This window comes from Vigna angularis, chromosome 11 (genome assembly GCF_016808095.1).
Source record: "Vigna angularis cultivar LongXiaoDou No.4 chromosome 11, ASM1680809v1, whole genome shotgun sequence".
NCBI classification, from domain to species: Eukaryota; Viridiplantae; Streptophyta; class Magnoliopsida; order Fabales; family Fabaceae; genus Vigna; species Vigna angularis.
The window spans coordinates 9112675-9127569 of record NC_068980.1 but is presented as its reverse complement, the minus strand read 5'-3'; the positions used below and the strand labels follow the sequence as shown (position 1 = coordinate 9127569).

The 14895-nt window shown below is 31.2% G+C and overlaps 2 protein-coding genes across 2 annotated transcripts; one reads left to right on the top strand and one right to left on the bottom strand.

Moving 5' to 3' along the window:
- Window positions 1-3638: 3638 nt before the first annotated feature.
- LOC108333757 (RING-H2 finger protein ATL40) lies at window positions 3639-4669 on the top strand. The gene has a single exon (XM_017569232.2). It carries the CDS (start codon window positions 3860-3862, stop codon window positions 4535-4537), a length of 678 nt encoding a protein of 225 aa, XP_017424721.1. The 5' UTR covers window positions 3639-3859; the 3' UTR covers window positions 4538-4669.
- Window positions 4670-11296: 6627 nt separating this feature from the next.
- Window positions 11297-12316, bottom strand: LOC108333604 (PLASMODESMATA CALLOSE-BINDING PROTEIN 5). The gene is made up of 3 exons (XM_017569074.2): window positions 11867-12316; window positions 11737-11764; window positions 11297-11634 (listed from the first exon to the last, which is right to left on the bottom strand). Exons 1-3 carry the CDS (start codon window positions 12192-12194, stop codon window positions 11469-11471), a joined length of 522 nt encoding a protein of 173 aa, XP_017424563.1. The 5' UTR covers window positions 12195-12316; the 3' UTR covers window positions 11297-11468.
- Window positions 12317-14895: the final 2579 nt, after the last annotated feature.

Here is a 14895-nt window from a genome sequence, read left to right as displayed (position 1 = left end):
TTAATAACCTAGATTAAAACCTCTTGTATCTCTCACCATATACTTTATTTTACTTCACTAGCTTGAATGGTTATTAGAGCTACAAGATAACATCCAACATCTGAACTCCCACTTTAATGTGTATATTAATTAAACTAAATATTAATCCTCCTTGAATTAGTACCAACAATCATCATACAAATCACATACACAAATAATCCTTGCAACAACTTATAAGATCCAATAAAACATTCAAACAAAGTGAACATAGACATGGTTGAAACTCTGCTAGTCTCGCTTAACGAGGGTATCACTCACTTAGTGAGTAGTGCTTGGAGGTCCACTCTCCTAGCAGCAAGACTTCTCATCAATGAGTATATCATTGCCCAAAGACTACACAATTGAGTAAATCATCCAAAGAAGAGTTGTCACACCTAGCGACAACCGAGTCAGTAAACTCTCTTACTCTAGACTCACTCAATGAGTATATCCTTGCCCAAAGACTACACAATCAATGACTCTATGACCTTGTCATCACCCAGTGACGCAACCTCTTGTCTAACGAGTCTACATAAATTTGCATAACATAATTCTATAAATATATGTTATTCCACCAATACCACTTTAGTCCAACAATACATACCAAGATAAAGACAAACCATTTCGAATTATACAACATACATTAACTCAAACATCACAATTCCAATGACATCAAGACAATATTCTCAAATTTCATCATACAACTCAGATTATGCAATTTAGGACCATAACCCCTCATGCAACCGATAAAACTCGTCACACAACTCATTCAATAACGAAAATCACAATACAATTATACAATTAGTAACTTCAACATTTATATAATTTAGGAATATTGTGTGACCCAACCCAAACAACTCTAAAAATACCAAAACGCCTCTAGCTCTACATGATGCTCTATCTTCACATAGAAACATCACAGAAATGATCAGGATATCACTTATTAGTAAAAACTCATATTGATGACTTAAACAATATATGCAACCAAAAGAATGACAGCATGCAACAACAAAACATATTGGACCAAGCGAAAAGGCGTAGAAAACTAACTTATGTTATGAGAGAAACTGATCAATCCAACTTGAATAGCTAGTTAGGAGGATCCCTCCAACTATCTCAAATCTTCAAACAGATAAACATACAGAAAAAATTCATAAAGAGAAGTTAGAGAAATTTTGATGAGAAATTTCTAAAGAGATAATATGTTTTAAAATAATGAAAGTCATTTATAAAAGAAAAACTATTTGTACTAAATATTTTTAATATTAAAATAATTAAGTATCGCTGTTTTCAAATTACTATCAATTCTAATATATCATTTTCTTGATCTTTACAATAAAAATGTAAAATATGTAAATACATAATTAAGAAATGTAAAATTATAAAATTACAAATTAAAAAATTATGAAACTAAAAAAATTATGAAATCAAAAAATTATAGAATTATTAAATTAAAAAATTAGAAAATTATGAAATTAAAAAATTATAGAATTATAAAATTATAGGATTATAAAATTTTAAAATTAAAAAATATAAAATTATAAAATTATCCAATTAGAAAATTATAAAATTATAATGTTATAAAGTTATAAAATCATACAAATTATAAAATTATCGCCTAGTGAGTTTACATAATTGTGCAGAACATAATTATGCTGATATTTATCATTCTAGTCCTGCAAATCAGTTCAACAACAATCACATATGTCAAAACATATCAGCCATCAAATTATACACTACTCAATTATTTAATTCATCCCAATTGCACTATCAACATGAGAACATACCAAATACCAAAATACAATTCATGTAAACCAAATGAAATTCTAACTCAACTCCATTTATCATATTTCATTAGATAGATAATCACATAAACCAAATATTATACAAGCATACAATTAACAATTACAAATTATCTATCATTTAAACATCATGCAATTAGTTTCTCTTGCTTGAAAGACAGACCAAACACTCTAGAATTCCTAAAACCACCTCGAGACACACATGAAGCTTTATACTCCTTTGAACAACATAAACATGATCATGACACAATTAGGACCACTGATCAACATAGAACTCAAACCCTACATGCGAACCAAAATGGTCCACATGCACAAAAAGAACATACAAACAAATAAAATAGGCAGAAAACTAATTTACTCTATTGGTGAAGCTAATCAGACATAAGTGGAAAGTTCGTCTCAAATATCACCTTAGCTGTCTCTAATCTTTAAAACAGATAAACATAGATAAGAAAATATAGAGAGAAGGAAAAGAGTTCTAAAATTTTTTTTTGGAAAAAAAAAATTCATTTATAAAAAACTCTATTTATACTTTAAACTTTTAATAATAAAATAGTTAAATATCACTATTTTAAACACACTATTAATTCTAAAACACAATTTTTATTATATTAACAGTCTGGTGCATAATTTTCTTAAAATATGTATTTTAAAAGTCTAATTTGTTTAATTATATTTTTAATTAAGATGAAACACATTGCATTGAGCAACTTAGCATTTATCTACAAATAATAAATGGCCCAATAAATTGCATTAACTTGTACAAAGAAAATTTAAATAATATATTTCTGGTCCTATAAATTTGATTTTTTTTTCAATTTTCACAATGATTACTTTGTCTTTAAATTTTAAAATATTTAACTTCTTGTTTATTCTTAAAGTTACTTTTGTAATAATTTTGACCTTGTTTTAAAGACTAAAATTGAATTTTTTAATCAAGGTGAAAAAATATAGTACGTTATAAATCAAAAGGTAATAAGAAAGAAAATTAAAGTTAAATTTGCAGAACTAAAATTATTTTATAAAAACAAACTTTTGTTTTTCTGTCAGTTTCAAAGACTTTAAATAATCATAAAAGATGACTCAGTGTCCTGGCTTTGACTTTAAGATTCAAATATTCGTAAATTGGAGTACTAATTTCTAAGAAAATCACAAATGTTCTAACACGTGGAATAATGTGTACGTAGCCGTATTCCCACACACAGAATCTTTTGGTCCACCACCTAAAGTAATTAAAGAAGAAAAAAACTAAAAATCTTATTTGGGTAGGTTTGGGATATATATAATTATAAAAATTACTACGTAGTTTACATTTTATAAGAATTAAATAATTTAAAATTCTCAAATTTAATCGTTTTAAAATTTTTTGAAATCGGAAATTTTCTAAAGATTAAAACCTCTTCAAACCAAAAATTTGGATTTTGACGTTGAAATATTAAGAAAGGTTTTTTATGTATTCACGTGTATTATTAACTAAGTGTGAAATATGTTTGGCGTTCATACTTGAAAATAATAGGTACAAGATTTTATTTTAGCTTTATCTTTTTTCCTTTTTTCTTTTTCTAAATTTGCGGCAGTCAACTTTCACAAGAAACCCTCCATTTTCTCTCATCTTTTTCTAATTAAACAGTATATATTTAATATTTAAAAAAAACAATAAATAAGTTTAATAAACAGTGGTTTTTGTTCTTACAGTTACAGTTACATTTACCTAACGTTCTCTACATTCCCATTCCCATTCCCATCGTTTTACTTTTTACCCTAAAGGGAGCAGCAATGTCAACGTTCAACAGTCAAAAGCCTTGACGAGATGGGAGTTTCTTGTTAGTTACAACCTTGGACTTTTGTAGCCACACAACAGAAGAAGAAAGTAAAATATCCAATAGGAAAACACCATTTTTTTCCAACTGCAACACAACACCACCAACTCATTGTTCTTACAAAGTTCTCATAAACCCCATATATAAATACCCAACCTAAAACACATTCTTCTCTTCAATGTTCATCACCAACACCTTCTCTTTCTTTCTCACACAGCCATGAGTTACTTCGACAACGATCACGACCGCAGTCCGTTTTTCCAGACCCACAATGACTTCAACCGGAGGATACTAATCACCGCCATAGTTTCCCTATCAGTCGTGCTAGTTTTAGTGTTTGCTCTTCACATCTACGCAAGGTTTTTTCTGCGCCGTCAAACTCGCCGCCGAAGCACCATATACCAACTCAGTCTCAACGTGGCTCACGCGCAAGCCCAACCGCCAAACGCCGGCCTCGACCCTGCAGTCATCACCGCTCTCCCCACCTTCCCCTTCAAACAACAGAACGACGCCGTTGAGTGCGCCGTCTGCTTGAGCGTTCTCGAAGACGGAGAACATGTCAGACTCCTTCCTAATTGTAAGCATAGCTTCCACGTCGGCTGCATCGACAAGTGGCTCGCCTCACACTCCACGTGTCCCCTTTGTCGATCCAAAGCGGAACCGCTCCGACTTGAACCGGTCCAGCGCGAGGATCCCACCCGGTTGGCTCTTCCCACCGCCCCGGTATTGTTCGAAAACGTGGAAGGAACGTCCGACGGTGGTAATGGGTCGCCTAAAATCAACGGCTCCAATTCTAGGTTGAGTTCATTTCGAAGAATTCTCAGCAGAGAGAGATCGTTGAGGAGACTCCAACCTTCTGCGCATGATGATGTTGAACAGGACTTAGAGAGACAGTGATAGATTCATTATTGAGGTACTACCATGTACGTACATATGTATGTATTTGTTTCTTTTTTCTTTTTCTTTTTTGATACTTTTTTTTTGTTCATTCATTTTCTCAACATAATACAGCTTGCATAAAATTGTCAAGGTTTGGAAATATGAGTGATTTTTTTAATGAATAATTTTGCAGATGAGAGTCATATACGAGTGATTTGGTTGTTTATTGTTCTTATTATATATATTAAATTAATTAATAAACATTGTAAAAAGGATTTGGTGTTTGGTAAGCCGAATTAGCGTGGGAGATATAATATTGGTAGATTAGGTGTAGTCCGTGTGGGCTGATTAGAAAATTAAGATTAATTAATTTATTAGTGATTTTTGTGTTTGTTTTGTTTCTACCGGCGCCTTATTACTACCATAGTCATATGTTTCGGTGGGAAGTCAAAAATCAAGATCCTCAGTATTTGGGATTCTTGTTGACTTGTTCCTATAAATGTAACTACACAAACCTAGTCGTAATAGAATAACAATTCATACATTTGATTTTTTCTAAATGAAATTTAAATATCTTTAACTAAAATTGAAATACGATTGTAAGTTATTTTTTTTAATATGATTTTCACTTTAGAGAGTATGATTTTTTTTCAAAATTTTATAGACTTAAAGTAACATAATCTATTTCAATACTTAGTTTGTTGGTATAAATATTAAAGCTTATATTTATGATTATAAGAATGCCATCATTTTAATTAAAAACATATATATAAAACAAAGCTTAATAATTTTTTTTATTTTATAATTTTATGATAAAGAATTTAAGATTTCAAGAAGAAAATTTTCATTGAATACTTTGAAAAAAAGAAGAAGAAAATAGTTTATATATATATATATATATATATATATATATATATATATATATATATATATATATATATATATATATATATATATATATATATATATATGTATGTTTACATATTTATGTGCCCCTTAACCATTTATTTGTAGTTCCATTCCTGATTTCAAGGTCTGCAGTAAGTAGGGTATCACTTATAAACCAACAATTCTTCAAAAACTTGTTGGCTAAACTTTTAAACAGTAAAAAATCATTTATATAAGAAGGTTGACGATCTCAATTTATTCTTAACTTTTATAATTAGTAATTATTTCAAAACTAATAATGCACATCATAATTTTTAATTGTTTGACAATGTTAATACTTCTATTATATATATGGATTTTTGTCTATTAAATTCATTGGATTTTAAGATGATGAAACCTTTCAGATATAATACTTCTCATTCTCATTATACTTAATGTTGACAAATAAATTAATTAGTTTGAAACTATTTTATCGATCCTAAAATTGTAATATATGAAATAAAAAAGTTGGATAAAGTTTTAAGAGAAAAAAACTATCTACGAAGAGAGAGGTTATCATGTACCTCACGAACATCATCCTGCACCTTTTTATTTATTTATTTATAATTTTATTTATTTATTTATAATTTTATCCTTCTTAGAAAGAATATTTTATTTTAAAAAAGTTAATCTATTTAATGATTAAATTGAAGCAGCAGCCCTACACTCCTTCCTAACTGAGTTAAGTCTTACCTTCAGATTATTTTGTAAACCCTACATCCCTTTCTCCCTTCCTCCTCCTTGCTTCTCCTTGTCGCATTTCATTTCAAACTCACATTTTTTTTCCCGCACTCCTCTCCTCCTCCCTCATCATCAACTTCATTTGTTTTTAAGTTCTTCCGGTATAACAGTGTGGATTTTCTTCTTCTCAGAGAGTTAACTTTAAGAGCAGATTTCCTTAAGGTCATTGTATGATGCATTGAGTGTGATAAAATCTGTGCTTGTTTCGTTTTTATCTCTCTGTTTCGTATTTGATCTCTCTAATTCGTTTTTTATGGGAGAAATTAAGGCCTTAACCGCACTTGAAATTGCGAACGTCGCACATGAAACTGCGACCGCCGCACATGGAAGTGCAATTGAAAGGGATGAGAACCGCACTTGGAGCTGCAGTTGACGATTGACGAGTTGCCGTAGTTGGACCTGCGGTTGGCGTTCGGCACTTTTGCGCGGCTTGCGTTTTTAGGGTTTCGTGTATTACTTTATTTTCTTTTATTATATTTAATTAAATTTGTTTAAAATTTATAAATTATATTTCTTTATATTATTTATTATTTAGTATTTTTAATATTTATTTATAGTATTAAATTTGTTTAAAAAATATATGTATGAAATGTTATGTTAGTATATTTAATTTATTTTGGTTAATATTTTATATAGTTTTTTGTTAATATTTTATATTTATATATTTTGTAAATTTTATTTTTATGTTATATTTTATGATTAAATAATATTGAATATGTTTTTGAAATATCTTTTTATTTTTTGATTTGTTTGTTATTTTATTTTAAAGTCAAAAAATAAGAAGAGGGAAGTGCATGTAGAGCAACAAAATGAGATTTAGTGTTGCTGGTGATTACGAAATCATTAACTTATTATTAATTTTTATTTGATTTTAATAAATAATTTAATAAATAAAGGGTAAATGTGTAAAATGAGAGGTGCAAGAAGAAATGGGTGTGGTGTGGGGAGGATTGCTCCTACGAAGATTGTCATATAATCACCAATAAGTTTATCTTTCATAACAGTTACCTTAAGATAATTTGTGAATACTGATTGGATATAAAACTATTTTCTAAAATCAATATAAATCACTAAACACAAGTTTTAAAGCGAGCAGTAGAGCATAACCTATAAATCATCTTCTTCTTTTTTTTGTTAAAATCAATAAGATGTTTAATTAACTTATGACATTAAAAATTATAAAATAAAGAAAGAAAAAAAAACATAATATGTTTTTAAAATTCTAATCCTAAATAAGCAATTATATTAATTTAAACATAATCATGTTTCGTAAAAGATGCTTATTTTCTCATACTAAGAAAACCCCTATGCCATCTTCCTCCCTTCACCCGTTAACCTTAGAACCTTCACATCATCACATATGTATAAATCAAACTATTAAACAAAGCGAGTAAACGAGTTCCATAAGAAAAAAGAAATGCATTTATAATAAAATAAAAATATAATTATTGAAATTTGAATTGCTTAGAACAACTGTCAAAGTATTGACCGCAATATACTATATTCGAAAATTAAAAGAAAACCACACTATAAGTCATTAATTGTAGATAGAAAATAACCTTAATGTACGTGTATCTATTGTTACTCATAACTCGAATAATCTCAAACTGATTGTCAAATATATCCATTTAAGATTCAATTAATTATTCAAACAGTTAGTAATAAGATTTAATAAAATTAGATCGAAATTAAACTGTTTTTAATAAGAAATATATGAAAAAACTTATAAAAAAGTTAAAGATATGATTTTTGAAACTTTTAATATTACACTTATTATAACATTAAATGCTAATGGTTCGGATAAAAAAACTAACTTAAACACATAAGAGTATCTTTAATTGGTAATTGATACTACGGATCATTTGGAGCAAATGAATTTGGAACAAATAAATAGTAAGAAAAAGAATTGAAGGGTAAGAAAGATTGTTTGAAGTGAACAATAAATCTTATACACCCGAAATATTTTCAATTATTTTTTTAGTGTATAATTGTTATCTAATAAATTATAATTTTTTTTATTTAATTAGTATGAGGAACAAATATTTTTTTATATTTAAATTTTATTATTATTTAAATTATTTTAAAATTTCCTTTTAATTCGTAGATATTTTTTAATCATAAAAATTTATTTATATTATTTTATTAAAGATTATCGGAGTAGACAATAAAATCAACTTAGCACATATTTTTAATATCCAAATCGTGAGATATATTTCAACTTAATATAGACACGAAGAGTCAGAGAATAACCATAAGTAATATAAAGAACTTAAGTTAAATTAATATTAATATAAAAAATTTAAGTAAACAATTTTAATTTATTAAATATCTTAATTTTTAACAAAAGTTATTGAATTTTAAAAAGAAAAGTCAGTGGTACATATCAGACCTCATTAAAAACGCACCCAAAACTACTCTGAGCGGACGCTAGGTGTTAAGCGAAAGAAATCTGGAAATCAGAAAGTGGGAGACAGGTGTGGGCAGCGAAGTGACAGTTCGTCCTTGACGGTGGTAGCAAAGCTTAGTTTTTCAAAACTCACGCCACTCTCTGCATGCAACCTCTCTTCCAAACTCTGAAACTTCATTTTTCTCCTCCTTCTCTCTAAAAGCTTTTCCTTCTCTCTACAAAACACTCACTTTCTCTTCTCCGATCACCACTCAGGCACCGCTGGAGCACTCCCAGCGTCAAGAGCTTCCAGTTGAACTGATCAGTTTTTGGTTATGAAACTGGTAAGCCACTTTCTCTTTAGAACGTTCGTTCTTCTTATACATGCGAACCCAGATTCTTGGTTGCATGAATAGGTCACTTTGTTCTGAGTAGTTTTGTTTTTCCTGTTTGGTTTAGTTTGTAAGGGGTGATCGTCGAACTCTAAGATTTCAGTAGTGAGGAGATATATTTCTGCATTGTTGAACGTTCGGTCACGCTTAGAGGTGCATTGTTGAACGTTCGGTCACGCTTAGAGGTAAGAGAAGCTTATATAATTTAATTGTATGTTCGTTTTTACGTTCGTTGCTAATGAATGCATGTTTATTGAGTGGCTGAATGTATATGAAGTATGATTGTTGATATGTTTTGACTATATGAAGTATGATTATTTATTATGATATGGATGTTTGAGTTTATGAAAATAGATGTTGAGAGATGAATTGATATAAAGAATTCTAGTATGAAATTTCCCTATGAAAGTGTACGTTCGTCACTGAACAGTCCTTGATTGTTCGGTTTTTCTAGTGAACTTGGTTGGAATTGGATTCTTTCATTTGGGAAGAATCATAGTTGTGGACGAGCGTCTTCGTTTTGTAATATTGTGCATGAGCGTTCGGCCAAGCGTAGTTGTTCCTTGGTATTCGGTTATAAACTTAAGTATATCTATATGTATTTGTATATTTTCATTTGTTCTTAAACACTATTCAAAATGGTATCTTATTATATTCATCAAGTCTTTCTCCTGTAAGTTTAGTAGTGCTCGGTCTTACACCAAGCACTCGTATTGAGTAGTGCTCGGTCTTCCACCAAGCGCTCGTGCTGAGTAAGTGCTCGGTCTTACACCAGGTACTCATTCTCTTTTCTGAAAATATATATATATATATATATATATATATATATATATATATATATATATATATTTAAGAACGTTCGTTCAAACTCAATAGGGTTCGCCCTTTTCGGTGCGCGGTCTTCGACTGATATTCTGATTGTTCTTGATGTTTAAATCATTCAAAAGCTAAGTATATTTATTGACGTTTGGTTTATTCACCTGCTTCAATTATTTATCCTTATTTGAGGTTTTCACAGTGTCTGTCTTAAATTGGTTTCAACCTAAAGTCTTGGTATTCGGCCTAGGCCTATTAGTGTTCGGTCTAACTCGGGAGTTAGTTCATTCAATTGGCTCACCTAGTAAATAAACGTTTGATTCTTAATCATTCTTGAGAACTATTATGTTAATCACTCCCTTTCTTAAAATCAATGATTTCATCTCTCGGTTTTGACCCGCTTGGAACTGGAGACCTTTGGTCTCACTCTAAGTGTTTGGTCTGGTTCAGGGTTGATGTTTAACGTTCGGTATTTGGTATCCTCAGGGATCTTTGTACGAAGGGTTCAATTGAGATTATTAATAATGAAAGATGAATTGAATATGATATGAATGAAATGTTTTGGATTATGGACGAGCGTTCCGGGGAGGAATAGCTCATGAATGTATATTGGAAAGTGGTAAAGTATGAATGTGGGCATGCTAAGCTGGCGGTTCATCCTGATATTCCGTGATTACTCGTTTCTCACGTAGAGAAGAGTAAGTCATGCGTGGGAATGGCAGGAGGTCATAGTCCTTATGGTTAATTTGGACAGATAGGACTAACCTCGGGTGGCAGCTGTTGAGGGTATCCTAGTTACTACATCACCCGGATGCACGAACGTCGTAGCTACACATAATTCATACAGTCCGGACAATCAGTCTAGTATTAGGCTTTGCATGAACGAGTGATGAATTATCTTGTTTGGTTGATTGTGTGAAATATATGTTTATACATGAATTGAATTACATAAGCTTACCCTATGTTTCCTGTCTTGTCTGTTTTGTACGTTCGGTTGTCTTTCCGTTGCAATGATCATCCATGTGGATGTGAGCAGAAGGAGACAAGCTACTGGAAGAAGCGCTGGAAGAAGAAAATTTAGTTGAGGTAGAAATTAAGACCGAACAGTAGAACCGTTTGGTCAGTATTATTAGTTTAGTTTTAAGATGATTGTTCGATCATCTTTTCCCTCTTATTTTGTAGGACCGTTCGATATAGCCTTTTGTAAACCATTCGGTTGAGTTTGTTTATGTTGTTCGGTTTTAGTTTTCTTGTTTCTCTGTAAGGCCGTTCGGCCACAAGCGTACGTTCTTTATTTTATAAGACTTATTTTATAAGACTGATCTGTAATATTAATTTATGTGATTATTCTATTATATAATTTTAACACTGTATTTTGGGATGTTACAGTATACTTGAAAACATAAACTTAAACATAAAAAAATATAAAATAAATTTTGAAAACCACGGCAATTTTGAAAACCATAGTCACTTAAAATATCTATCAATAACTCAGTTCAATTGTATCAGTACGAGTAAAACTAACCTCTGCATATTGCATTTCAGAACAGAAGAATCATAGGACACAAAGATGGACTAATTTTCCTCCCAGAAACAGAGACCATAGTTCATAACACAACCTTACATTTACTCCCTTTGATTTAAATTAAGTACAAATGCTGATTTCAAAATAGATAGATCTCTATCCTTAAACAATGGGTAAGGATGAAACTATGGAGAATAAATGAGCGGCGATAACAAATGGCCAAAACCACCACCTCCGAACAACTCCACCGCACCCACTCGTGTCTTCACCGGGCATCGATCCCGTCGATGACGCGGATCCCGAGAGGCTTCCGTTGTTCACTATCGAACTGCATCACATTCAAAACAAGCCTTAAACTTTCAGAATCCAAAATTTTGAAAAACAGAAAAGAAAAAACTGAGCCCAATTGATCAGTGCTTCTGCTACCTACCTAGAAGGGAACTTGCAATTACCGAAACCTGAAAAATTAAAATAGAAAAAGATGAGAATTTTTTGGAGGGGATTTGAAATTTAAGTAGTGAAGGATAAAAAGGATAAAAGGGGTGGAGGTGAGAACTGACTGGGGTTCAAGGAGGTGATGGCGGCATTGTTGCCGAAGTTACAATTCTCTTCGGCGATCTCGTGTTTTCGGAAATAATCATTGAAAGCGTACGACGCCGTATTCTGCACGCTGGAAGGGTCGAAGCAGGGTCCTCCTCCCTGGATCGATCCGCAATCGACCCCGCCGGCGCCGCAGGCCCACTCAACAGCCGACTGCAGCGCCGCGTCCTCCGCGTTGTTCTTGGCCACGCACCACACCTCCCGCGACGGTGTGTCGCCGCCGACAAAGCCACATAGAAGGAGAAGAAGAAAGAAGTGACACGGAGGAAAAGGTTCTGTCTTGCGCATATTATTGTCGTGATGAACAGTGAATTCAATTCAACTGAACCAGTGAGGGATACCTTGTCGAATTTGATGTCACAAAATCAAACGTCAATCGTTGCAACTTGCATTTACAAAAAATAAAAAAAAAATAAATCTGTAACTTCTGGAGTTTTGCTGGATTTAAATTCGTCAATTATGTCAATTGAGATTATTTTCATCTTGTTAGTCAAGATTCTTTTTCGACCAATATCAATTAGAGTTATTTTTGTATAACATAGGATAGAGTTATTTATTGAGTAATATTCCACTCAATGTGAGGGTGATTACATTTTGCGGTTTATTGTTTGGAAAATATTTTTTTAATAATTTTTTTTACAACATAATATAATTTATCGTTAAAAAATTGTTAAAAGAAATCGTTAACGTATCATCATGGTCCTTATTGTTTTTATTCAAATAAACATGAGCTATTTTTTTATTTACATTTGATAATATTTTTTTGTTATTATAAATCATTGTTATTTCTTATTAAAAAACACAAATAGTTTTTTATACTAATGTAAAAAAAAAACTATTTCATTAACCAATGTTGCTAGAGTTGAGTTAATTTGTCTAAGAGGAAGTGTTATAATTGAGATGAAGTATAGATATTTTATTATTTAAGTTAAAAGTTCATGGATAGAAAAAATTAACCACTCAAACTTCATTTAAAAAGAATAATAATTTCTTTTTTTTCTTCTTTCTAGATTTTTTAAAAAACTACTTTAGATATCTTAGATGGAGAGTAAAACACTTTTATCCTATCATAAATCCTTTTTGAGTTCTTTTCTCTTTTTAAAAGTTTTTTTTTTCTTAAGTTGGTTTTACAGGAGAAGTTGCCTATTTAAAGTTAGAGCTTTGCATGTGAGGTTAGGACAAAGATGAATCTTTGTTAGTCTCAAAAATGAGATGTCTAGATTCATCATCAAAGTAGTTTATATACATGTTTAACCTTTTTCTTGAAAGTAGTCAAGTCAAAAACTTAATTTTGATTAACATTAGTAAAAAAATTAATGTAAAAACTAACCACCAATGTTTTTATAATTAAAATGAAAAACTTGATGTCGGTTATGTAGTAGACAAATGTTTATTAAGCACTTGTCGTCAGATCTTTTCAATCTGCTTTCAAAGGATGTTGATGATTCTAAATTCATCATTAAAGGATGTCAACCCTTCTAACATCCGACATCAACACGTTTAAATTTTTTTTTAAATTTAATGTAAAAACATTTCTTTCGCGTTCACTTTTCCCACATCTGGTTAGTCGTTGCGGCGACTTAACCGAACCTGAAAGATCTATGACTTGGTTGTCAGATGTTATAATCCAATATATTATTACGAGATTACTCTAGTGGTTTCTAATCTTTAAATAAATTAACAGACTATAAAAAAACTTAAAGAGAAAAGAGAACTCTAAAAAAATATTTTTATAAAAATAATATTTAAAAATAATAAAACTCGATTATAAAAAATTTATTTTTATTTTAAATTTTTAATATTAAAATAATCAAATTTTTAAACAAATTATCAATTAAAAACATCATTTTTTTTTCTAGATGGTTACACAGTGTGAAAAAAGACACACACATTATATTATAATATATATATATATATATATATATATATGTATATATAATATTTATAAAGTATTTCATTATTAAAAAAATATTTCATAAATATTAATAATGGAATATTTCATAAATATTAGATATATTATAAAAAAAATAATTTATATATTTTTTTAATAATGAAATATTTCATAAATATTATATATATATATATATATATATATATATATATATATATATATATATTTCTTTTGTTCATTTTTTTATATAATGGGAAAATAGTGTTGACTTCACTAGTAAAGAAAAGGCTTTCTAACACGGCTAATAGGTCTCGGTTTGCACAAACTCGAAGCAAATATAAATGCGGTGACATTATTGCAATTTGAGCGAACTTATAAACCTCAATTCAACAGGAACTGAGGCATAATAGCAATTTTAACTCGGTTAGAAACTACCCGAAGCATATAATCTGTGTTTGAGGAAGGAATCGAGACAGTAGAAGTCAATTATTTCGGTTAAAGGAATAACCGAGGCAAGTTACCCTACCTACTACTGCACACTTACCCTACCTATTGTTGCTCTTCTCTCTACTGCATCCAAAAATACTTCTCCACTTTTCTTCTCTCTCGCTGCATCCACATCCAAGAAAAAGTTCTCCACTTTTCTTCTCTCTTGCTGCATCCAAGCGATCCATCATCGTCTCCACCACAGGTCGCCGATAGGTGGTCACCGCTGCTACAGTGTTCTCGCAGCGCAAGATCTAGATCTTGGTGTTGCCATCCAACCATTGCCTCTCCGTCGCGCCTCCCTGTTGTTGCCTCATTGCTGCGCCCTCCCTACTGCGTCCACAACGTCACCGCCGCGGCCTCCCCGTTGTTGTCTCGCCGTCGCATGGTCAAGAAAGTGTTGCCGTCGTCCGTCGACCTCCCTTTGGTCATTAGCGGCCTGCTTTATCTGGGCGAGCCTCTTGCCACCAACTTCATCCATTGGGGAGCCACGAAGCCCACAGTCGAGTGTGGGGAGGCTCGAGGTGGGGCTGAAAGCACCGTAGTGGTCGCGGAAAGCAGGACTGATGTTGACGACGTCAAGGAATGGGGCTTGAACCATTGGACCCCGGT